General features: G+C 41.9%; 1 protein-coding gene and 1 long non-coding RNA gene across 2 annotated transcripts in view; both read right to left on the minus strand.

The window, feature by feature from the left end:
* LOC308308325 overlaps window positions 1-11,079 on the minus strand; it is an 839,845-nt gene extending 828,766 nt beyond the window's left edge. The window contains exon 1 of the long non-coding RNA XR_013963274.1: window positions 10,951-11,079. This is a non-coding gene — a long non-coding RNA (uncharacterized lncRNA). The remainder of the gene's footprint in view (window positions 1-10,950) is intronic.
* Window positions 1-23,463, minus strand: part of mrasa (muscle RAS oncogene homolog a) — a 36,490-nt gene extending 13,027 nt beyond the window's left edge. Inside the window, exons 1-2 of the mRNA XM_080753716.1 lie at window positions 23,345-23,463; window positions 3,961-4,249 (exon numbers count right to left, since the gene is read on the minus strand). Of these exons, the coding sequence (XP_080609842.1) occupies window positions 3,961-4,153 (193 nt within the window). The 5' untranslated portion in view covers window positions 4,154-4,249; window positions 23,345-23,463. The remainder of the gene's footprint in view (window positions 1-3,960; window positions 4,250-23,344) is intronic.
* Between the last annotated feature and the right edge of the window lie 4,037 nt (window positions 23,464-27,500).

Below are 27,500 nucleotides of genomic sequence, written 5' to 3' on the forward strand. Positions count from 1 at the left end.
AAACCAAAAGTTTTTCAGACACAAACATCAAGCAAAAAAGCCTCTTTGTTTTGTTTTGTTTTATGTATTTTTTCATTTTTTTAATTTTTTATGATTGTTGTTATGTAGGGTTTTTGTACACGTGTTAAAAAAAAGGGGGGAAAAAAGAAAATGGGTCAAAATGTCTACAAGGGGACATGACATGTAAAAAGAATATATATATATATGAACAATGGACAATAAAATTATCATGTTGACTGACTCGAAGACAAGTATTAAAAAAGAACTATAAAAAAATAGCAGATCTACAAGCTCACAAGCTTGTAGATCTGCTATTTTGGGAACATTTGAATTTTGACCCGATTCTATACAGTAAGTTTCTTCTAAATCCTTCTAAGGTTTTTTCAAAAACACACGTTTCTACGTCAGTGGTTCTCAAACTCTTTCATGACAAGGACCCCTAGAATTATATGTATTTGGCCCCCGACCCCCGTCTCAAAATATTTTAGTATCAGGGACCCCCCCAAAAGCAAATATTTGTTACAAATGTTCACTCGGTGCCGCGCTGTGAGCTTGTATATCTGCTATTTTTCAATAGTTAAAGCATTAAATAATTCTAGGCTTGCCTTAAATGGTTTAAGATAGACTCCACAGTCCACACTGCCGCTGCCTGCGGTAGTGTGGGGTCTGAAGGCATCTGCCACGGAAGGCCTCCAGGCTTCTGAAATGGTGGCTGCAGATGGTCCATGCTTCACATCCATTAGCTGCGTCCAAGAGGGCGATAGCAAGAGGGTGCAAAAGGCCCGTACTTCCCGTTTCTGCATGACGTAGGGGGGACACCTTTTTAGGAGGCGGAAGCAGGTTGGAGTCTATTCATTTACAATGAGAGAGCTAACGTGAACACAGATCAAAATAATAGTTCGGAAGCTATGCTCACTGAACTAAATATTGGACCCGATCATCACAAGCCACATAATATTAACAAAATTGTCATACTAAAGTGGCTTTTTTCATCGACACAACAAAGGAGAAAATCAACTTTGTTATTGCTCTTTAGCTGTCCCAGCAACACATTCTCGCAGGATCTATAGCACCAGTAAACGTGCGCGAGATTTGCAGTCAGAGCCGGCGCCCACTTAGGAGTCAATTTGTAGGATTTGTGTACCATGTCGCACTCTAGTGGATCCAATGAGGATGAGCTATCTTCATTAATTAAATATCTTTGGCTGCGTCTCAAATCCTTAAATTAGATCCTATTTCGTCTTCTTTCCTATTTCCTTGTATGTTAGTCCCGCCCACTAACAATAGAACACGCCCCTGCAAGGGAGTCAGACCTATCAACTGTGATGTTGTCATCAGAAATGGGACGTCTCCTCTTTTCCATCTCCTCGATGGGAGGGAAATGGGAATAACATACAAGCAAGGAAATAGGAAATAGGATTTGAACCCATTCAGAACGGGTACACATTATTGTGTATCATTATTTTATGCTTTAACTATTGAAAATAGCAGATATACAAGCTCGCAAGCTTGTATATCTGTTATTTTTGAAAAATCGTGAAAATTTGAATTTTGACCCGATTCTATAAGCGTCTTTTGAATCCTTCTAAGACTTTTTGAAAAACCTATGTTTCTATGTCAGCAATCTGGATAGCCATCGTCAAAGAAAAGGTCCTTTTCACTTAGCTGGAGCTCAGTTGGTCTGTTCTTGAGAGACTACTATGTCAGTGGTTCTCAAAACTTTTCATGTGAAGGACCCCCAAAATGATATGTATTTGGCCACGGACCCCCATCTCAAAATATTTAGTTCCAGGGACCACCCAGAAGCAAAATTTGAGTTACAAAATGTTCGCTTTGAAAATACATATAGTCAAAGATTTGCACACATTTTCACAACTTTTTCAAAAATAGCAGATCTACAAGCTCGCAGCGCGGCACTGCGCTGTGAGCTTGTATATCTGCTATTTTTCACTGGTTAAAGCATTCAATAATTCTAGGACTTCGGCAGTCGGCACTCAACTGACAGATTGCTTCTGTTATCTCCGTGTTGACGTCCCAAAGTGGAGTTACAGCTGCTGAGAGAGTGTTTGGTAGGGCCTCTGGTGTGTGGGGGCTACCAGGGCACAATAGTCCGCAAAATTTTGCTCGATCATGTTGTCAGAGGAGGGTCAACTTAGTGGTTGCCTGTAACTTCCTGATGTTAAAACCAGTGGCGTCAGTTCAGAAAAAGGTAACTAAGGTATGGCAACATGACTGGTGTCTTGCACGTGCGCGAAGGCGCGCGTGCAAGACACCAGTCATGTTGCCATACCTTAGCAACAGGCATGATACATTTATTTTAAAAAGTACATTCAATTTTTTCCCCAAATATTTCTATGGTTTCTTGGGCTGGATATGGCACTGGAACAGTTGTTCAAGTGCGGCAAAACTTGGCATAATATAGTAAACGTGCCACAATTAACAATAATGAATTGCACCTGTGCAGCTGACCTGCGGAAGCTGGGAATATACCATTCTGTCAAGATGGGGAGAATACAAGTGTGGAGAATATAATTATAATACCTTGTTAAATTTTGCATTTGTAGTTATTTTAATGTAATTTAACAACATAACCAGCACAGATAGACAAAGAGACATTCATGGATTTATATTTTAAAGTAACTAGTATTCTCCCCCCTGGACCCAGGGTATGGCAGCTGCATACCCCTGCCATACCCAATTGACGCCCCTGGTTAAAACAGGTTAACTTCAAGCCTGAAGTCAAAGCTGACTCCAGCCTGCATCTCCATCCTCCTACGTAACAGTGTATGTCAAGGGTCTTCAACAGGGGGTCCGGGACCCCTAGGGGGTCCTCAGAGTTACTACAGGGGGTCCTCCGAATCTTTGACTTTTTTCAGCTTTTTTATCATAACCACTTGAACCCTAGCGTCAATATTCTTTCTGAGAACTTTAGCCAAAAATAGCAGATCTACAAGCTCACAGCGCCTCGCGTTGCGAGGCGTTGTGAGCTTGTAGATCGGCTATTTTCGGCAAAGACGTTTGGTGTGTAGAGGATAAAGCAGCAGACTAAGTACAGAGTCATGTTTATTAAGTATTGACGGTTCAAGTGGTTAAATGTCTGAAAACACTGATGATCGTGCTGTCAAACGATGAAACTATATGGAATCTATGAACAGGTTGTGGGGTCCCTGCTTCATCTCTCTCTCTCAACTAAGGGGTCCTCAGCCTGAAAACGTTGAAGACCCCTAGGGTGGTATAGAACAGGACTGGAGCTTGTAGCACAGGACTGCGATCTGTGCCTCCCCTCTGCCATTCTGGCCATCACTCTGGATTGAAGGAAACTTCCCAAGGAAAACTTGGATGGACACACACCAGTGTTGATTTCGTCGACTAAAACTATGACGAAAAATGTTTGTCAACTGTGTTTTTTTCACTGACAAAAACTGAATAAAAACGAAATAAAAACAAGCTGTGATGACTAAAACTAAGACTAAATTTATTGACGATTTCATCAACAAAATAAAAACTAAACCAAAACATTAGGGAGGGACTAAACATTTTATGTTTGGTTGCTCTCAGGTGTTGCATGCTGAAAATAGCTGATCTACAAGCTCACAACGTTGTATTTTCAGCACACAACCAAGTCAGTAAAATCAGTCATTACGGTGCCATCAAGGCCTGGCAAAATACATTTCAGTTGACTAAATCAACGGTAGATTTAGTCACTAGTTAGATTTATCACTAGTTATGATATTTAGTCGACTAAAATTAGACTAAAACTAATACTTTTCAGGTAACTAAATTATGACTAAAACTAAATGAAATTTTATTCAAAAGACTATGACTAAAACTAAATCAAAATTTGCTGTCAAAAACAACACTGACACACACACACACACACACACACGCACGCACGCACGCACGCACGCATGCACGCATGCACGCACGCATGCACGCACGCATGTACACACCTCTACCTACCGTCCAGTATGGCCCATTGTCCGTCTATCTCTGTGTGTTTCAGGTAGGAGTCCTCTATGGTGGGGTCGTAGTCTGGCACAAAGATCTTCTGAAAGAACTGGATGGTGAGCGCGCTCTTCCCCACGCCGCCGTCTCCCACCACCACCAGCTTGTACGTCGGCAGGTTGTCGCTAGGCACTGCGCTGGTTGCCATGGCTACCTACCTACCTACCGCCACGACCGCGGTAAAAGGTGGGCGGGCGGGCAGGCAGGCTAGTAGGTGGCTAGAGAGACGCACCTGTAGGGAAGGCTAGAGAGAGAGAGGAGGATAACAAACGGGAGGGGGGTTTTGAAGAAGGGAGGATGGAGGGAGCGACAGATAGAGAGGGAGAGAAAAACAAAGACAGAGAGAGAGAGGTGTTATGGTTGTTGTTGCTGCTTATTCATCACTATGAACACCAGAGGTGGAAAAAGTATTCACATGTATGTAGTATCAAGTATCAATGCTGCAATATAGATATACTCTGTTACAAGTAAAAGTCTGTAATTCAAAATGTACTTGAGTAAAAGTATGAAAGTGTTGGCGTCAAAATCTAATTAAAGTACTAAAAGTAAAAGTACAAAATGTTTGAGAATAGCAGATCTACATCGGCTATGTTCAAATATCCTAGGTATAAAATAGGGTTTTGTAATATTATAATTTATAACTGCAAAGTAACTAGTAACTAAAGTTTTCAAATAAATGTAGTGGAGCAAAAGTACATTATTTCGATCCGAGATGTAGTGGAGTAGAAGTAAAAGTATTGGAAATTGGAAATACTCAAGTAAAGTACAAATACCTAAAAATGTTACTTATGTACAGTACTTGTAAGTAAATTTAGAGAGAGAGAGAGAGAGAGAGAGAGACAGACAGACAGACAGACAGACAGACAGACAGACAGACAGACAGACAGACAGACAGACAGACAGACAGACAGACAGACAGACAGACAGACAGACAGACAGACAGACAGACAGACAAGAGAGAGGACAAGTACATCACATCACCACACAAAACAACACATCACCACATAACGACAGAGAACCTTATACACATCATGTCTATTGAGATTTCGGATTAATAAAAATATGTTTAATGTGCACACAGGGGTGTCGCACCAAATTCCGGGCCCTGGGTACTTTAGCTATTGAAAAATAGCAGATATACAAGCTCACAGCGCGGCACCGAGTGCCGCACTGCGAGCTTGTAGATCTGCTATTTTTGGAAAATCTTGAAAATGTGTGCAAGTCTTTGAATATTTAAAATCCTCAGTGGTGCTCAAACTCTTTCATGTGAAGGACCCCCAAAATTATACCGGTATGTATTTAGCCGCCATTTCAAAATATTTAGTTCCAAGGACCCCCCAGAAGCAAAATCTCTGTTACAAATGTTCGCTTAAAAAAATACATATATTCAAAGATTTGCACACATTTTCACGACTTTTCAAAAATAGCAGATCTACAAGCTTGCAGCGCGGCACCGATGCTGCGCTGTGAGCTTATCTGCTATTTGTCAATAGCGAAAGTATAAAATAATTCCAGGCCCCTCCACCTTGGGCCCTAGTAACTCAGTCCCACTTTACCCCCCCTTGTGATGCCCATGATAGTAATAAAGTAGCAATTTAAGGACTGTTAAGATATTTTTAATATCTGCATCAAAAGTAATCAACAAACTAAGGAAGAGACAGCAATTGTGAAAAAAGCCGATCTAAAAGCTCATGAGGCCGCTGCTATTTTGTACTATATTTTATTTGGTAACTGAGTCAAACTAAATGTAATGCCTCAACTCCTACAATTCCAAGTGTTTTTCAGGGTGGGGGCATCCCCAGTTCAAATGTGATTATTTTTGGGGGTCGCGGCCTGAAAGGGTGGAGAACATCTGGATAGAGGGGTCGTTTACACGGCGACGTTGCAACGAGAATTCTGCAAAATGAAAAGTCAGATATGCCTTCCGTTCAGAAGACAACTGCATTTTCGGGGGTTGAAAGCGGAACGAAGTAAGACCGGAATTTTGGGTGGAAAAGCTGACAATGGTCTCGCGTCACTGTGTGAACAGTGGGAAATGCAAGAAACGACAACACATGTGATGTCATGGCTCACATACAGCCTACTGCAGCCATGTTACCATGGTGAATGGTATAAACAAGGAAGTAGAATCGTCTATCCGTGCATCAAAAAAGAAAAATCGAACCTCTGTTCGAAGTGGAGCTGTGTGTGTGTGTGTGTGTGTGTGTGTGTGTGTGTGTGTGTGTGTGTGTGTGTGTGTGTGTGTGTGTGTGTGTGTGTGTGTGTGTGTGTGTGTGTGTGTGTGTGCAACAGCGCCCCTCCCTTAACATGTGTGGTCAGAAAAGGTTACTGCAGGCTACAGACAGACACGGAGACACGGAGACAGACAGACAGACCCACACACACGGCCACGTATAGGGAGCTTGTGTTCCACACAGCTCCAAAAAGAAAATAGAAATGCTGATATTTCTTCCAAAAAGCTTCATACCCTATACTGTACATAACGACACAATGTGACATAGCTCTGTTTACACAATGCTGTACCCCCTCCAACTGTATAGACTATTATGTTCCCCATTTTCAATAGTTTTTATTATGTTTTGAAACTTGCTTTGTAAACGTATGTTTTCTCATGCCAATAAAGCTCCTTTGAATTGAATTGTGTCACCGCCACCTAGCGAAATTAAATGGACACTACATCATTTCATGCTGATGCGGCTTCATATGAACGCTGGATAAAACATGACGAAGGGCGAAGTCCCGGGACCTCGATGTTTTCTCTACAGAGCGTAGCGGGGCCTAAGTTATTGATTGACGTCGCCGATAATCAATAGTTGCAGCCCTATTGGAAACCACATGACTAGGCCCAGCCTAGTTCAATTTGTCCCAGTATTGGAACCCAGGCTAATGAATATGCCCTGGCCTTAGTCCCGTTTTGTCCCCACAGAAGAAACCAGGTCATGGACTCCTCCCTGTCTCCTCCTTTAGCCCGCCAAACAGAGGCGTCAATTGGGTATGGCAGGGGTATGCAGCTGCTATACCCTGGGTCCAGGGGAGAAAATAAAAGTTACTTTTAAATATAAATCCATGAATGTCTCTTTGTTAAATTACAGTAAAATAAAGTGCAAATTTTAACAAAATTGTCACTTTAACCACTTGTATTCTCCCCATCTTGACAAAATGGTATATTCCCAGGTTCCGCAGGTCAGCTGCACAGGTGAATGCAATGCAGTATTGTTAATTGTGGCACGTTTACTAACATGCCAAGTTCAGCTGCACTTGAACAACCATTCCAGGCTGCCATATCCAGCCCAAGAAACCGTAGAAACCTGTGTAAAAAACTGTTGACACTCTTTTTTTTCCCAGACATTGTGAAAATAGCAGATCTAAATGCTCACAACGTCTCGCAGCCGTGTTATACAAAATGTAATGCCTCTTTTCCATGAGGACTCCCATCTTTGCCATACCCTAGCCTTTGCTGAACTGACGCCACTGCCGCCACAACCACAGAATCAGTGGAGAAATATGACGGTTCAGACAAATGGGTTGTAATTATGGCTTTTTAAAAACAAAAATAAAAAGTGTCTACATTGGTACGCTATGAGTGGTTGCTGTAGACGTCGAAGACCGACTGGAGTCAGGGTTCTGTTTGTCACAACGCTGACAACTGGAATGCTGGCTTCCTCCTGATAGAAGAAATGCACCTTTCATTGTCTCTGTTTGCACCATATTCTAAACCAGTGGTTCTCAACCTGTGGGTGCCGGGACCCCCAGGGGGGTCCTCAAATTATTTTGGGGGGTCCCCAGGAGGTGATTAACTAAAGTGCAACATTGTTTTCTCACTCAACAGTAAACAAACCAACATAAAGTTGAAGTGAATAGAGGGTATCTGCACATTTCTAAAGTGACAATTTAAGGACTTTTTAATGCCTCTAAAATGACAAATTAAACTTTGGCCAAATTGTCAAATATTAGAGGCAGAAATTGTGAAAACAGCCGATCTACATGCTCACAACGCCTTGCGTTGCGAGGCGTTGTGAGCATGTAGATCGGCTATTTTCACAATAGAACGGTGTTGTACAAAATGTAATGTCTCAACTCTGCTCGTCAGGTTGCGGGGGGGTCCCCAGTTAAAATATGATTATTTTGGGTGTCACATGCCTGAAAACGTTGAGAGCCACTGTTCTACACCTACGGCTGAAGGGGAAAGTCCTTGTGTTGTGGGAAAGCTTGAGAAATACAACGCGGTCATCACATCTCCTCGGGAGCATGACTAAGGGCTTTTGTTCTTTGCGATGTGGATCCTCGCCCATTTTCACGGGATACCGTGCTGCTATTATGGCAGAGGGTTGTCGTTCTCACCACAGAGAGGTTCGCAGAGAGGAGAGAGGGGTGCAAGAGCGGAGGGCAAGTGAGGACAAAGGCTTGAAGTGAACACAGACACACACACAGCACGGTGATGGTGAGGCAATCGGCAGACATGATGGGAGAGATTAAAGGGATATTCCACTTTCAACAGGGAAACACCTTATGGGCTTTTCTCCCCACGCACACCCATTGTAACTTCAAACTTTATTTTTAACCATGATAGATTCATTAAAAACACCCATTATTTTTTCTGGTGACTCATACTACCCTCCTAATACGTGAGCAGGCCGTGTTTTCTCGATAACGTTTTTCATTTATTTTTAATAATTATTTGGGAAAATGGAAAAAATGAAATACAAAAAATAATTATTAAAAATAAATGATAAAAGTCGGAAAAACGAAAAATGAAGTTTGAAGTTACAATGGGTGTGTGTGGGGAGAGACCCTGGGCCTGGAGGGCCTGCTAACATTTACATCAAATATCTAAATATTGAATCAAGCTAATTAAAAACTGTTCAGGGTGTTCATAAAAGCCAGATTAGACGATAAAATTACCAAAAGTGAAATATCCCTTTAAGCTGAATGTGTAATATTGTGAGCTATTTATGGCCAACAATCAGGCTGTAACTATCAGTAATTGTCTTAATTATGTATTATTATTACTTTTTTGATTAATATTAAAAAACAAAAAGCATATTTTTTTTTTTACATTATAAGTCAATATGAAAAAAGAAAATCAAAATTATTTTTGTAATAATCGACTAAATCAAATAGTCTGATTAACAGCTTAAAGGTGCATTAGGACCATTATGAATACAATTAAATTATTTAAATGTGTTCATGTCAATTGTAATTATCGTGGGTTATGAACACAATAATCATCATTGGTAATAACAAACATCATTGACTGTCTTCCATCCCATAGTCAAGGGCTTCTAAGCAGGGACTCCCGAACGGCCGGTTCATTCCCGGCCGGTCCAGGCCGGCCATTAGGAAAAAATCAAACCTCGGTTCGAAGTGGAGCGGTGAATCTGAGCAGCTATACTGTGTGTGTGTGTGTGTGTGTGTGTGTGTGTGTGTGTGTGTGTGTGTGTGTGTGTGTGTGTGTGTGTGTGTGTGTGTGTGTGTGTGTGTGTGTGTGTGTGTGTGCCTGCACAACAGCGCCCCTCCTTTAACATTTGTGGCCACTCAAGGTATTGCCAGGCTACGGACATAGCCAGCCACATAGCCACATAGCCAGCCACATAGCCACATAGCCAGCCACAGACATACCTGTCTATTGGGAGCGCTTTCACCGCTCCAAAAATTAAAAATAAAATGTCGGCCTTCGTTCCATTTTGGGGGCTGGGCGGCCAACAAAGTAAATCGTCACTGTCGGGCAGAAACCTCGTATCTCCAAGTTTCAAATGTATACATTTTTTCGCAAAGCAAAGCCCTGCTTCATCATATAAGGCCGTTGCACAAAAGTAGTGAAAACAGGTGCGAGGCGTTGTGTGCTTGTAGATCGGCTGTTTTCACTAGTTTAAATCATTTTTGGAGCGGTGAAAGCGCTCCCAATAGACAGGTATGTCTGTGGGTGGGTGGCTGGCTATGTCTGTAGCCTGGCAATACCTTGAGTGGCCACACACAACACACAAGTTAAAGGAGGGGCGCTGTTGTGCAGGCACACACACACACATTTTGTGTGTGCTTCTATGGCACTATTGTGCAGACTAGACACACACACACACACACACACACACGGTACAGCTGCTCAGATTCACCGCTCCACTTCGAACCGAGGTTTGATTTTTAAAATGATAAATACAAAACAAACGGTTTTGGACATACAAGGTTTCCACCCGACAACGACGAAATATAACAGTAATTGGCCCACTGGCTAGTCACTTGTCATGATCTGAAATGGCAAATCTTTGAGTAGCAGCAGCGCTAGAGAGAGAGATCTCTCTCTATAGCACGCAATGAGGCCTCTCCAACTCTTTTTCCCGGGCTGAATCAGGGGCCCAGCACGTCCTTGGCTTCTAGGGCAGGCTGGCGATCCAACCATATCAGAACTTCAATATTGCTGGTGGAGCATGTCTGTCCACAAGCACCAGCAGTGGCATGTGTGATTTCTATATCTCTGCCTGTGGAGATATTACCGGTAAGACTCCCTAATTGGGAGATAAGCGACCGGCAGGTCGCATACACAAACTTTAGAAGGCAATGGTATAGCCCAGGGGTCTTCAACAGGGGGTCCGGGACCCCTAGCGGGTCCTCAGAGTTACCACAGGGGGTCCTCAGAATCTTTGTGTGATAGAAACCTTTTTTTCTCCTTTTTTACATAAACCACTTAAACCCTACTAGTGTCCATATTGGGAGAACTTTAGCCAAAAATAGCAGATCTACAAGCACGCAACGCCTCGCAGCGTGAGGCGTTGTGAGCTTGTAGATCGGCTATTTTCTGCAAAGAGGTTTGGTGTAGAGGGAAAAAGAGCAGACTAAGTACAGAGTGAAAGGTCAAGTTTATTAATTATTGACGTTTCACGTGGTTATCTGAAAACACAAATTGACATGAATCAAAAATACGCAGATGATGCTGTCAAAAAATGAAACTACCGTAATTGCCGGACTATAAGCCGCGGCTTTTTCCCCATGTTTTGAACCCTGCGGCTTATACAACAGTGCGGCTTATATAAAGATTTTTTACAGCTAATGGCCAGTTAGTTATTTTTACAATGGTCTTTAACAAGGATTTATATATAGATTTTTACAGCTAACGGCCACCAGGGTGAAGCAGGAAGGACACCTGCGGCTTATAGTCAGGTGCGGCTTATATATGTAAACATTTGTTTTTTGTTCTAAATTTAGCTGGTGCGGCTTATATTCAGGTGCGGCTTATAGTCCAGCAATTAGGGTATATGGAATCTATGAAAAGGTTGTGGGGGTCCCTGCCTCATCTCTCTCTCAACTAAGGGGTCCTTGGCCTGAAAACGTTGAAGACCCCTGGTATAGCCAATCAGGAGGGAATATGGGAAATGGGACAGATCCATGTTGATGACATGACTTTAGAGATACTGTGTACCGCTTTGCATGATTTTAGGGCAAAATCTGTAGGAGCAGTGTCCAAAAATTTGTTTTGCAAGAATCGGCCTCATGGTGGCGCTAGAAGAGGGCTATTTGAGTTTGGAACAGCTCCACATCTCATCATATGCCTGCTCACCACAATGTTGCTCTGCGTTCCATACGAGTAGTTAATGTTATGGATATTGCTGTATTGCAATATTAACGATAACACAATAAGGCTAAACAGAACGTGTCACACAAAGCACAGACCCAGACTTAAAAAAAAAAAGGGAGACACTTGTTTGATTAGAGGAGACATTATTATTAAAATGGTCATTTTAATATTTCTCCTTTGTCATATGAAACCCAAAATTGACACTAAAGCCTAAGTCGTCCAGGCTGGCACTGATTTCCCTGGCAAGCTCTGTGCTGTGCTGTAACTCTCTCTCTGTAAAAGATGACCGAAGCTTATTTACTCCAGTAATGGATCTTTTATTACATTATTATCTCAATAACAGGGCAACTCTCTTGTATCTACAGGCCCAAATCATGTATCAGTAAAACACTTAAAAAGCGCTTTCACCTACAGTAGGCCTATTTGACAAGAAGAATGTGAGGGGTAATATCAAAAATAAGAAAACCTTGACCATCCATTTAATTCTATTCATTAAAAAACACACGCACAGGCAAAGTTTGACAACAACTGCAGCAGCAGTAGACACAACTGGAGAAGACATGGGACGTTCGCGAACGAATCAAGTCTTTTGAACGGCTCTTTGAAATGAACGATGGGATCCGGTTCGCAGTAGGGAGCCATTCCTTTCTAATGAACATATGGTGGGAAAAGTACTCAAATTCTTTACTTAAGTAAAAGTATCAATGCTGCAATGTAGGAATACTCTGCCACAAGTAGAAGTTCGGAATTAAAATGCACTTGAGTAAAAGTACAAATGTATTGCTATCAAAATGTACTTAAAGTACCGATAGTAGAAAGTACTCATTATGCAGAATGTCCCATTTCACAAGTTTTCCAATGAATAAAATGTAGAAAGATCTTTTGAAAATAGCCGATCTACAAGCTCACAGTGCGTCACAACACAACGCATTGAGAACCACTGTATCCTATGGCCAAAATGTATAGGCCTATAGGGTTGAAGTGATTTGCAATCATAATCAAAATCTACAAAGTAACCAGTAACTAAAATGAGCCAGTCTTTTGAACAGCTCTTTGAAAGAAACGGATCACGACGATCCGGCTCACTTCAAAGAACCATAAATCGCATCTCTAAACTGGAGCGAGACGAAAAGACTGTCAAACTAGCCCCAGCAGCACCACTCCCACATCCCTCCTCCATCCATCAGGAAACAGCTGTCAGCTGCCTACAGTCCGCCCCTTCCTGCCCTGCACAATGGAGGGAAGGAAGATGCTTCCTTCCTTTCCACAGCCAACCAGCGTACCAGCCAGTCAGTCAATCAACCAGTCAGTCAGCGCCAGTCAACCAACCAGCGGTGTCGCACCAAATTCTGGGCCCTGGGTACAAGGATTCACTGCGGGCCCCCGATGAATGTTCTTCATAGGGGGAGGGGGGTTAACCCATTTAGACTGGGAATGCATTATTGTGCATTATTTTGTGCTTCAACTATTGAAAAATAGCAGATCTACTACAAGCTCACAGTGTGGCACGAGTGAAAATGGGTGCAAGTCTGAATATTTTTGACCCGATTCTATAAATGTCTTCTAAATCCTTCTAAGATTTTTTTTTTTCTTAGATTTTTTTTTCTATGTCAGTGGTGCTCAAAACTTTGTATGAATTTGGCCACGGACCCCCATCTCAAAATATTTAGTTCCAGGGAACCCCCAGAAGCAAAATTTGAGTTGCAAATGTTCGCTTAAAAAATAAATACTATATTCAAAGATTTGCACACATTTTCTTTTACTTTTTTTAGCTTGTATATATCTGCTTTTTCAATAGCTAAAGTATAAAAGAATTAAGGCCCCTCCACCTTGGGCCCTACTAACTCAGTCCCACTTTCCCCCCCTTGTGACGCCCCTGCAACCAACCAGTATTGATCATAAGCTCTGCTCTATATCTGGTGTATTGCGGGAGAGTAGGCTACAGGAATTTGCAGGGATCCGCTGGTTTCGTTTTCACCACCCATTCCCGACCGCAGGTATTTAAATACCTCCCGCGCTGCAACATTTAGTGCTGCGTCCTGCGGGTACCGTGGGGTCCCACTCCCAATGCAGGGCTCTAGTAAGTAAGTACCCGATGACAGCATCCCCACAGTGCAGGTCTTAACGTGACGGGAAAATGAGAAAGCACCCCAGACAGGTCTGTCTGTAGCTCCAGTCTGTACGACCTGATAAAAACAATGCTTGAACAGCTCCGTGAACTGAGATTCTCTCACCAGTCTATGGCCTATTGGTAATTATTGTCTCCACCAGCCGAAGGCTTGGGGGAGAGTATGTTTTCCCCTTCGTCCGTCCGTCCGTCCGTGCGTCCGTCCGTGTGTCCGTCCGTGTGTCCTCACAGTTTGTGTGCAGCTAATCTCAGTCGCCGTTGGCCCGGTCGCTGCCAAAGTGAGCACACACATTCCCTGGATGCCAATCTAGAACCTCTGCCCTAAATTTTTCAAATGGGCCTTTTCTAGCGCCACCTAGTGGCCGATGTTCACAAAACACATTTCTGTGCACTACTCTTACAGATTTTGTCAAAAAATCCTACAAATCGGTAGGCAGCATCTCGACAGTCATGTGATCGACACAGATCTGTCCGATTTTGCATATTCCATCCGGATTGGCTAAGATTGGCTTCCAAAGTTTGTAGGATTGAGCCGTTTTGAACAAAATGCCTCAAATCCCAAACGCAAAGTGCAATTATCATGAAATCGCGCACACACGTTCCCACTAGGCCGAGGAAGAAAAGCCACTTAATTTTTTTTAAATCAGCCTCATGGTGGCGCTATAACAGGCCGATTTGTGGTTTTACCTATAACTCCACCGATTAGTTTCAAACTTTGTAAGCGCACTCCCTAGAGGCTAAGGATAAACCTTTGCCCTGCATTTTTCACACCAGCCTTTTATAGCGCCACCTTTGGACCGACTTATGTAAAACACATTTTTGGATATTACTCCTTGAGATTTTATCCAAAAATCACGCAAATCGGTACACAGTATCTCTATAGTCATGTGATCAAGTCCGATCCGTCTGATATTTCATATTCCATCCTGATTGGCTAATATTAGCTTCCAAAGTTTGCAGGAATGCTCCGTTTTTGAACAAAATGCTTCAAATCATCAACGCAGCTTGCGATTACCGTGAAATTTGCCACACATATTCCCACTAGGTCAAGGAACAAAAGCTACCTTTTTTCACATTGGCCTGTTATAGCGCCACCAGCAGGTAGCCTTTAGCAAAACAAATGTTTGGAACACAATGCTTCAAATCATGCATGCAGCGTCCGATTTCCATGAAAGATCTATGGTGAAGAACATATGCCACCCTTTTTACATTGGCCTATTATACAGTAGCACCACCAGGACACACAGCCTGGTGGAGACCTGTGCTCGGAAGAGCACTGCTTCTAGTTCAGATGTGTGGCACCCCTATTTTCTAAAGTTTCAAAAGTTTTACAAAATTATCAAACCTTTTGCAAAAATAGGAAATCTTTTTGAACAGGGCCGTTAAATAAAATAGTTCTGTGCATATTTTACATGTTTTCTTGTTCATCAAATATGGGTCAAAACATTGGTAATCGGTGGTCTCTCGTAATATGTGTGGGATTGCCTAATTGATTGCCTAATTTGCCTAATTAAATTATTAAATTAAATTAAGTTGAAATTCTATAGTGGCCATTAATTAGTCTTTTGTTCATAACCTCGTCTTGGTGGAGAGGACATCTTAAAGTAACAACCAAACTCGACAGAAACCGGCAACAGCAAAGTTTTCCTGTTGGTAATTTCATTTTTAGAAGTTGTCCTTTAAGCATGGATGCTGAAAAAAAAAAATCATGTAACCATCCAACATCCTCCAGCCATCCAGCCAGCTGATCAGTCATGGTGCTTGTGGCCCTGTAGCACTTTTATCCATCTGTAAAAAGTGCCCTCTCCAGACCATGAATGCCGTTTTTACTATGGTGAAAGAAAAGCAAATGCCCTCTTTTTATGCCATACCTGAAGGCAGCATTCAAGAGAATTGCCTTGTCCAAACTCTCCTGAACTTGAATGCAGCATCTTATTTTGAAAGAATTGCCCTCTCTGTGTAGAAATCCATGCCGTTAAGCCACAACTCCAATATTCACTTGATTATGCTTAGTTCAGTGTGGTATCAAGTACCGAAAATAGCCGACCTCCAAGCTCACAACGCGTCGCAGCACAACCTTTTAGAAATTTCAGCTCCTGCCTCTCCAATACTCTCTGCACGTCCCTGGATATGGGGTTTCCTCATGAAAGCCAAACGGACTAGCTACAGCTTACTCGTTCTTCATGCATCTAGTTGCCAAGAGAGTTGATTCATCAGCTGGACTATGTCTTCAAATGACCCACTCAAGATTTCCATCTTAGTTATAGTTTATGTAGCACATTTTGTTAGACGTGGATGTAAGTCCCGATTTTGGTAACCGGTAGGCACAACTAGATAACTCATATATTTTGTTTATGAAAACTAAAACAAAATGTTTCAAAATGTTTGAAAACCTTTAAAAGAATTTTGCCTATAATGGCAAATAGGGACACCAGGTTGAAAACGGCAAAAAATAGGGACACGTCGTCTCCTTTCTTATATTAACCACTTGAACCCTAGTGTCCATATTCTGAGAACTTCAGCCAAAAATAGCAGATCTACAAGCTCACAACGAATCAAGCTGCGAGGTGTTGTGAGCTTGTAGATCGGCTATTTTCTGCAAAGACGTTTGGTGTAGAAGGGAAAAAGAGCAGACTAAGTACAGGGTGAGAGGTCAAGTTTATTAAGTATTGACGGTTCAAGTGGTTAAATATCTGAAAACACAAATTGACAAGAATCCAAAAAACACTGATGATCGTGCTGTCAAACAATGAAACTACCGGTATATGGAATCTATTAGAGATGTTACCGATCAATCGGCAATGGATCGGATCGGGCCGATCAAAGCGTGATCGGCGATAATCGGTGGTTTAGATCAAAAGGTAAATTCACCGATCCGATCCGATCGGTGCATCCGATCAACCAGCCGTCAGTATGCCCACTTGAGGCCATTTTGGGGTATTGATTTCCACAGTGCTGAAGGAATAATTAGTTACTGCTATGATAATAAATACATAGTAATGCTGGTAAATAACTATAAGGCAAATATATAAATGAATTAATGAGTGAATTAATTAATTAAAGTTAAAACATTAACATTTAGAAAATATAAATAATATATAAATAATAACTTGATCGGATCGGTGATTGATCGGTATCGGGTGATCAAACTTTTGTGCTCGGTGATCGGTTCCAAAAAACCTGATCGAACCATCCCTAGAATCTATGAATAGGTTGTGGGTGTCCCTGCTTCATCTCTCGCTCAACTAAGGAGTCCTTGGCCTGAAAACGTTGGAGACCCCTGCTCTACTGTGTGGACACACAAAGTTCCATTTTAAATCGGCTGTTGAATAGCGGCTGATCACAGGGAAGGATATGGGGTCTTCCCTGTTCACATGGGAACAACAGAGCAGGAACATGGAGCACACCCTAGCCTGTGCTGTACTAGCAACTATGTGCTAGTACAATGAGTTCAGTGAGTTCATACTGTTCCTTATCTCAGTTCAGCAGTCAAAGCAAAAGTGTGTAACTGTTATTTTGACGGGTTTTGCCCTGAATTGAGAGCTGACATTGTCCTGACCCGATATGGCATAGAAAATATCATTTATGAACCCTGAGTTCATGAATTGAATATAAGAACCAGTGTCAAAAACTCAAAAAATATCCATGAATTCAAGTCTCCGTGGGGTGGGTATAATTGATAGAAAAAATACATTTTGGGGGTGAAATATGTCTTTAAGCCCTGTTTACTAATAGAGAAAATAGCAAATCTGTGATCTGACTGTACAGAGGTTATTTATGATATTTTGGGGAACATTTAGAAATGTTGGGGACATTTTGGAAAATGACATCAAGGAAGAGATAAAACATTCCCACACTGCTTTCAAGCTCCCAAAACTAGACCTGTGGCTCCCCAGATGTGTATGGTTATCTGCACAGTGACAATTTAAAGACTTATAATACCTTTTTTAAGGACAAATAAGACTATTACTGCGCCAAAACCAATCAACAAACTATACTATAAAAGTGATCAGATTGGCCAAATTGTCAATTATTACAACAACAAAAAATATGCGAAAGTTCTGAAAATAGCCAATTTACATGCTCACAAGCATGTTATGTAGATCGGCTTTTTCCACAATATTTATCTGGGGAACCGAGTAAAAAAAAAGTAACGCCTCAACTGCTACAATTCAATTCATCATGACTGGTGGCTTTCCTGTATCACATAATAACCTCTCTGACCTGCCCTGTCCTGATAAAGATGTTACAGCATGCAATAATTTAGCTACTTCCCACATGCTGATGCTGTTGTTTTTGAGCGGTGGTACACCGTCTCCTTAGCATGACGTGTGTGTAACTATGTATGCGTGTATGAGCATGGGTATGTAGGCTGCAATACCGCTGGTGACCAAAGTGGCACTTGTTGCATCACACACACACGCACGCATGCACACACCACCACTCACTTGATTTTTTAATCTAAAGAATAGCGTGGCTGTCCAGGGGAAATGAGCTGTCTCTCACTAGCATACACACACACACGCACGCACGCACGCACGCACGCACGCACGCACGCACGCACGCACGCACGCACACACACACACACCAGTAGGCAGGTTTGGTCATTTCAAACAAGATGTTTTTTTGGGGGGGGCTTTTAATGCGAGAACAATGGTTTCTATTATAGCATGCCAACTTTTCAGGCCTGCAGTTTCTATGAGTTTGGATTTCCCATTGATGATGTCACTGGTAGATGTGTTTCTGAACTGTCCACTGAGACGCAGACAGAGTAGACAGAAATGCACGCTAGGCAAGACCTATAGCTGGTTCAGTGCCTAAACAGAAGTACCGCCCAAGGATATGATGTTGAGCCTATACTAATCTGTTTACAGTCTCTGTGAATAAAACGAGTGTTGTGATTTGTTCTTTCGAAGATCGTTTACGGGAGAAATACGTACGCTGGAAGTCCAGCCAGGGGTGTTGCACTAAAGTCTGGGCCCTGGGTACAAGGATTCACTGTGGGCCCCCAATGAATGTTCTTCATAGGGGGAGGGGGTTTAACCCATTTAGACTGGGAACGCATTATTACGCATTATTTTGTGCTTTAAACTATTGAAAAATAGCAGATATACAAGCTCACAGCTTGTAGATCCGCTTTTTTTTATATTTCAAATCCTTCTGAGGTTTTTTGAAAAACCTATGTTTCTATGTCAGTGGTGCTCAAACCTTTTCATGTGAAGGACCCCCAAAATGATATTTATTTGGCCAAAATATTTAGTTCCAGGGACCCCCCAGAAGCAAAATTTGAGTTACAAATTTTCGCTTAAAAAATACATATATTCAAAGATTTGCACACATTTTCACGACTTTTCAAAAATAGCAGATCTACAAGCTTGCAGCGCGGCACTCGGTGCCGCGCTGTGAGCTTGTATATCTGCTATTTTTCAATAGCTAAAGTATAAAATAATTAAAGCCCCTCCACCTTGGGCCCTAGTAACTCAGTCCCACTTCTCCCCCCTTGTGACGCCCCTGAGTCCAGCCCCTATAATCACTCTCTGCTTTGGGACGTGACCAGGCTTTTCTCCTCGGAGAGATAAGTGAAGGTTGGAAAAGGTTGGAAAAGAGGATAACAAAAATGTTACTGTGTTATAATGAGCATAGTGAGGGCCTATACAAAGATAGGTTGAAAATGGGTGAAGTCGTCCTCAACCTTTTCAGGCCAGGGACCCCTTGGTTGAGTGAGAGATGAAGCAGGGACCCCCACAACCTTTTTTCGCAGATTCCATATAGTTTCATTGTTTGACAGCACCATCATCAGTGTATTTTGGATTTGTGTCAATTTGTGTTTTCAGATATTTAACCACTTGAACCGTCAATACTTAGTAAACTTGATCTTTCACTCTGTACTTGGTCTGATCTTTTTCCCCTATACACCAAAGCTCTTGCCGAAAATAGCCGATCTACAAGCTCACAACGCAACGCCTCATGCTCCGAGGCGTTGTGAGCTTGTAGATCTGCTATTTATTGGATAAAGTTCTCAGAATCCCTGTAATAACCATGTAGTAACTCTGAGGACCCCCTAGGGGTCCCGGACACCCTGCACCATGCTTTAAGTGCCTTGCCTTGTCTATATTACTTATTATATATTCTATTATACTTCTATTACCTATTATCTATTCTACTATTACCTATCATCTATTCTAAACTATGAAACAAAGATTATACCAAAAAATAAATAAAAAAATCCTGAAGTCCAATTATATAATGAGAATGCCATTTAGTTTGCTTCAGAATATCAAGTGAAATCCTCGGTATTAAGGATTTTATTGGGTGTCAAGCATACTGTGTCAGCAGCATACTGTAGCACAAGATGTGATGCAGACGTTGCGGTCTCAGTAGACCATTATATAACATTCACTTCCCAGTATAGCACACAATGCCACTGAAATACCGTCAACTGTGGTAACAGACCAGCGGTTCTAAAACCTCTTAATTTCAAAGACCCCCATGACTGTACAAATGGAATGGAACCCCTTAGGGAACCCTGAGGGTCCCTGGAGCCTACTTTGAGAACCATTGGTACAGACAATTCAGTAGTAGAAAAATACGCACATCTCTTAATGAGGTGCTGGGTGGAAAAATAGCAAGATTGAAGAGAAACCCGCACACTCTGCTCCAAATGACTGAATTTTATTGACAACGTTTCGAGCACTAGCTCTTCATCTGGTCAAACCTCTTCAATCTTACAGACAATTCAGTGAAACCAAACCACACAACCCGTTTACTCAAACTACGTTCCTCACATTGAATCAGCATGGGTCCATGTTGAAAAACCAATATGTAAATGTTTCATCTATACAGACAATCAATGGAATCCTGCCAGTAAAGAGACTACTGCATATAAGGGTCGGTGAACTGACATTGGAAATGTAGTTAATTCAGGATTAAATGCTACTTCAAATGAAATCTATAATCTTTTTTGATTGATTGATTGATTGATTGATTGATTGATTATATTGTGGTCCTAATCTGTCCTAATCCTGGATAGCAGGACAAACCAAATGTGTTTAGGTGTGGACTGTGGACTGGAAGCTCGACGTTTGAATCCCTGACTTGACTTGGTGATATATTGGCGGTGGTTCTTAACCTTTTCAGGCCATGAACCCCCAAAATAATCATGTTTGATTTGAACTGGGACCCCCACCCTGACAAGCACTTGGAAATGGAATGCAGGAGTTGAAGCATTTAGTTTGACACGGTTCCACTGATAAATAGTGAAATTAGCAGATCTACATAATTTTTTTCCCCCTCTTTGTTATATTATTTGACAGTTTGGCCAATGTTTGACCAATTTTCATAGTATAGTTTGTTGATTACTTTTGATTGCAGTAATGGTATTTTTCTTTTGTTTCGAGGTATTTAAAAGGTCTTAAAAATCCTTCAATTGTCAGTCACTCTAACGGTCATCGGGGAACCTGCCCAAAATCATGTGGGGACACCCCTGGGGGTCCCGACCCACAGGTTGAGAACCACTGGAACAGGGCATTGGCCCACTTCCCATCACTTCACTCCAGCTATATTCAAATATGAAGCCCATTTACCATGACGGCTTGTATTCATAAACCCATACTTAAAGGAGTGGTGCCATTTTACAGACATTCAGGGCTCAGCTCCTTCAAGTAATCGTCTACTCTGTAAAAAAGGGAGGTATCCGTTACCCGACTGACTGGTATGAATAGTTAAAGAGGTGATGATGAGATTTTCAAACAAGCTCCACCTTTCCCTGTGTGGAAACCAAACATCTACCAGTCATTCTGAGGGGAATTCCTCTCTGCAAATCACGCTTTGGGAGGTTTCTGGCAGCACGATTGTGCTACGGCATATACAGGCTCAAGTGACCAAAATCCCTAAAAGCGGAAATATTCATTCAGTTGGCGTTTCACAAGTCAGAACGGCGTCATCATCTTCTGAAACTCCATCATCCTCAAGTTGCAGAGGTTTGACAAGGTCTGACGTTTTCATGAAGCTGCGATGAGAGGCTAAGAGGGGTCTGTGACTCCTCATGCCCCCTAATAGCCAAATTATCTGGTGATTTCACTATGCTATTAATAGTGATGAATATGCCTCTGTGTGTGTGTGTGTGTGTGTGTGTGTGTGTGTGTGTGTGTGTGTGTGTGTGTGTGTGTGTGTGTGTGTGTGTGTGTGTGTGTGTGTGTGGACTGCCTGGTGCTTCTGAATGATCTCATCCTATGATCTGATACACGAAGAATCTCCACAGATATTCCTCAACAGTAATGTATATACAATACATACATACATACGTATAGGCTACATACATACATGATAGGCTACATCATTTATATACATACATAGCCTACATACATACACACACGCACACGCACACGCACGCACACACACACACACACACACACACACACACACACACACACACACACACACACAGGCTACATAGATACGCACTGCAGCCTATATGACAGCTATATGATTTTTTTATAGAGTCAAATTCGAACAAACCCACATAAATAGCCTATATTATTGCCGATCATTTTGATTGGCAAATACCACCGTAATAACATACCAGGTTTAGGGAAGACGAGTGTGGTTTCTGCACACACAGCCCTCTGAAGAAGAAGAAAAAACATGTCTTTGGGCATATTATAAAGGCAAAGCCCGGGTTTCTATGTGTAATGTTATGTGTGCGACAGTATGGGGGGAAAAAGATAGCTACCGCCCCTGAATAACGGATTTCGGTTGCTTCATCTTTCTCAGAAGTTTGCAGCAATAAGCAATTTCCGCAAATGGAATATCGGCGTCCATATTCTTGAATCAAACAAATGTCTCGAGCTGCACCTTCGCCGTGGGATCATCAGGAGAATTCAACCTAAAAAGCCTTCGCAGATACAGTATGCTACAGTAAGCTGATGATTTTTATGAGGCGCTGCAGCCTATACGGGATTTTATAGTTTTTCTTATAGCTGTCCATAGCTCTGGTTCGTAGCGTTATAAGGAGTTCTCAACGCTATGTCAGTAATGATCCAGTGCGCCCGCGGGAAACGCTGCTCTTTTCCTGCACCTCTCATCTGTTGTAAAAATTTAAAAAATACAGTTTCGCTACTCACCAAAACAAAGACGGCTTTTGCGAGTTGAAAGCCTACTTTCCTTAGTGGGAACACTCGGAGACCCCCACCTCACGTCTAAAATACACTTTTTGTCCAGAAAGGAAAATATTTCCCCGGAAGGTGAAAATCTGGTCAATGGGCATTTCTATTAACAAGATCTGTAGAGGGCGCTGTAGAATAGCTACAATTTCCGGCAAAATATTTTATTTTCTGACCAAAAAGTGTATTTTAGACGTGAGGTGGGGGGCTCCGAGTGTTGCCACTAAGGAGAGTAGGCTTTCAACTCCCCAAAGCCGTCTTTGTTTTGGTGAGTAGCGAAACTGCATCTTTTATTTGTACTACAGACGAGAGGGTGCGCAGCCTTTCCCGCGGGCACAATAGGGCTCATCGGTGACATGTCGTTAAGGAGAACTCCTTCTAACGCTATGGACCAGAGCTATTCACGACCGTTGTTTCTCTCTCTCTCTCTCATGCAGTAAAAAATGAAAAAAAGAAAGAGAGGGGGGAGAAAGAGCCACTTACCGATATAGCGTCGCTATGGTGTGTAAAAAGGAATTGCTTCACGTTGTCATATTCCACATCTCTGTGTGTGTTGGCGTTCTCGACTGCTTCCACTAGTGGGGAGTGTGCTTCTTCACACATCCGCCAAACAATACGTTGTGTAGCAAATCTTTATATTGCAACAGCTGATACTAAAAATAGAATAGCCCTGAAGAGGGTGGCCGTCTTCTTCTTTGTATCGACAAATGTCTCGGTTTCATGGAATATAGTGTTATTGATTAAGGGGAATTGTGCGTGTAAAATATTCGCCTAGTTTTAAAAAAGCAGACATTTGCTTGCAGTCTTGAGAGCCGTTAAAAAGCTGTCGCGGGACGTTGGGTCTCCCCTTTTTTTGTGGCTAGAATGAACTGTTCCGTTATGTCGCGGCTGGAGTTGTTTAAAGGGACACTCCCGTCAAATGATCTAGTTTTTAAGACAACATCTGGACATTGAGGAAAGGTCCAATCTGTATTATTTATCATGTTGGAAACAGGATTGTCGGTCTCTCTTCGAATAGTGGACTTATTTACATGTTAAAATGGAGAGAATATCCTGTTGAACATCAGTTATTTTCATTAAAAAATACATCTCTTCTGCTTTTTTTTTTTTTTTTTTTACAATGACATACAGGTTTTATCATAAATATAAGTCTATCATTGCACTGCAGCATAACCACATTATGTGTTTTGTTATATAGATTTCTTGCAATGATAAAGCAACAGGTGAGTAATATTTAAGAATATTAAAAGGTGCTTCCTGAACTCAAGTAGGCCTAAATAATAAACTTTGGGGTTTTAAGTATCCCTGTAAAAAAGGGCATCACAAAAAAAGAGACAAAAACAGAAAATAAAGTCAAAAGAACAACACAAATAGCCATTGATTCAGGCCCGCAATCCATTGATTGATCATTGAAATAAACATCCTCTGAAATGCTCACAGACCACCCATCTGACCACTGTTTTCCACTGAACATTGTCTGACAGAATGGGAGGCAGCATGCCTTTGGTGATTTAAACTGGAGGTCAGGGAGATAGATAAGATTCTGATCAATCTAGACTAGAGAAAGGAATGAGGTGTGTGTGTGTGTGTGTGTGTGTGTGTGTGTGTGTGTGTGTGTGTGTGTGTGTGTGTGTGTGTGTGTGTGTGTGTGTCTGTGTGTGTGTGTGTGTGTGTGTGTGTGTGTGTGTGTGTGTGTGTCTGTGTGTGTGTGTGTGTGTGTGTGTGCGTGCGTGCGTGCGTGCGTGCGTGCGTGCGTGCGTGCTTGCCTGGAACAACAGCAAAAAAGAAACAGTGTAAAGACAGATACAAGTATTAGCTGTCATGATATACACATGTTGTATGTTCATTTTGATATGTGCAATGTTTCTCAATACAAACATTACTCAATCTATGAAAATTGTTAAGGAACATTTACCAAATATCCTACTATCATACACAATTTGACCTTTTTGACAGCTGTTTTCTTAATCCTTTGGGGTCAAGGGTATTTGGTGCACTGTTCCAGCAGCAAGGGAGTCAAAAAATAAATACATCTCCTTATATCTCGTTCGTTCGTTCGTTCGTTCGTTCGTTAGGCATTGGGACATCAGCCAAGAATCATCATCCAGTTCAATGGGGCTTTTAAGCCGTGACATCATTTTGTAGGCAGAGGAGAATCTGCCCCCAGAGCATTTTCTGTCCCTCGCTATTTCAAAAAACAACGACTAAAAAATAACGACTAAAGTATCATTCTAACAATTTCCTTTCAATAACAAAGAGAAGAAAAATGTGTAAATAGTAAAAATAGTAAAAAGATTCACGGAAACTGGGGGCAGAAATTCTTCTCTGCCTACAAAATGATGTCATACTTAACAGCCCCATGAGGCCACTGACTCCATGTGGTGATTTGAAGTTTGGGCATTCATCAATGATGTGTTCAACAGTCTGTGGTTTTCCCGCATTCACAGAGATCAGTTGTCAGACCCTCATATGCAGATAGAGTTGGGTCTTAGCTACTCCAAAGCCATGTTGAGATTGACCCATAGGCATTCCGTCATAAGTCTCACCCAGGAGGTGAGGCTTCGGTCAAGCGCGACACCAAGGTACTTGGGGTTGGGGTCATGCCTGACGCTGGTGCCATCGAGTGTGATGTTGAGCGTGGTGTTGGGCACATCGATTGGCAAGATGGAACACAGCATACTGTCTTGGATGTACCTCAGTAGTGAGAGATCTTTCTCAAGGGCATTCTCGACCACACTGAAAGCTTTGTCACCAAATCCAATGGCTGAGTTGTCGGCATAGTTGTATTTTGCGAGCACTCTCCAACAGGCATGTTTGGCGGTGTAGATGTTGATCTGTGTGATGTCCTTATATCTGACTGTGATATTGAGTCACCAGCTCCATCACAGAATTGCTTCTCAGAACCGTGGTTTAAGAAAAAGAGTTCTTGGGAACAGGTAAATGCATTGTACAGATTCTACAGAACCACAGACCCCCTTAAACCTACTTATATAGGCTAGATGAAACTGTGATGACATGTCAACACTGACACCTCAGGAATGTCGGGCAGCAATCAATACAGAAGAGAAATCACCTTTAAAGATAGAGCACTATAGGAGGACTATGATTTCACAGCATGGTGCCGTTACTAGGAGAACACACACACACACACGCGCACACACGCACGCAGTGAGTGAGAGAGAGAGAGAGAGAGAGAGAGAGAGAGAGAGAGAGAGAGAGAGAAGAGAGAGAAATGTATGTAATTTGATTGAAGCAAGGACATAGAGCTCAATATGAGCCTTGTCTTTAGATGCTGCTGTCTTTTACAACTCACATTATAGTGACTAATGGCCATGAAATTAAATGGGCATTTCTCTCTCTCCCCCACGCACACCATGCAGCATTTCCAGGAAACACTATTGATGGTCATTCAGTATTTAAAAGCACAAACACAGACAGTTAGACAGACTGACAGACAGACTCTCTCTCTCTCTCTCTCTCTCTCTCTCTCTCTCTCTCTCTCTCTCTCTCTCTCTCTCTCTCTCTCTCTCACAAACACAATTTCCCTTGATTGCTGCTGCTGTGCATAACAATGAGTAATAGAGTCACGTATCAATAGATTCATTTAATGATCAGCGGCATATGGCTGAAAAGACAGAAGGAAAGAAATGAATGAATGAAGGATAATAAATCAAATCAGGTATAACCTGTTGAAAGTTAAACATCACAAAAATAGGCTACTGTTTATCGCCATCTCCAAAAAGTACAAATTTTCATTTTCATTTTCAATTTTCATTTCAAAATTGTCATTTTGCCATTCATGACTTTATCATGGTTAACATTTTCCGGATGTGAGAATCCGAGTCACATACAGATTCATACAGTAGGAAGAGCGTCAGGGAGAGGGGCAGCATTTGATGTTTGGGGTGAGGAGAGCTGCTCCATTGATTAGGGCTTTGGAGGACTTCTCAGAAACAATCAAGAGGCGCTGAACTGATTGAGTGAATCATTGATTCACTGATTGAGCGTTCACTCTGCTTGACTGATTGGCATGTTGATGGGAACTTAATTTGAGTATTGATTCCCCATGTCCAGGGTTCGATTTGTTAACCGAAAAAAAAGAATTAGAAAAACAGAAGGCAGGGAGACATTTTCTTAAACACTTAAGCCCTACTGTATAGCCTGGGATCCCTTCACTTTTCATGGTTTGATCCGGTCGGGAGCGGAAACCACTCCACGTCATGTTGTAGTCCTTAAAGGACTACAATTTGGCCGGAAAGATCAAACCGGATTCAGTTTTAACCCATAATAATTCCCCTGCGCTCAAGGACATACTTTTGGGGCCTACCTAATAAACCCCTTGATGTGGCGTAGTTTTGCTTTTGGAAAATGTGTTTGTTATTTGCATCTTTTAGTTCCTTGGAAGCCATGCTTGTTGGAGCTGATCATGGGATATATATGTGGATATATGAAAATCTAGGATCCGAAAAAGATCCAGATTCGTGTGGCCGTGGGCTGAGTCTGCTAAAATCTAAACATTTCAGATGACTAAAATGTGACTAAAACTAAATGGAATTCTATTCAAAAGACTAGGACAAGTAAATCAAAGATTTCTGTCAGAATCAACACTGGGTACAGAACATGGCCTTGCCTTGCCTTG

The sequence above is a fragment of the Nannobrachium achirus genome (genome assembly GCF_963921795.1).
Source record: "Nannobrachium achirus genome assembly, chromosome: 22".
NCBI lineage: Eukaryota > Metazoa > Chordata > Actinopteri > Myctophiformes > Myctophidae > Nannobrachium > Nannobrachium achirus.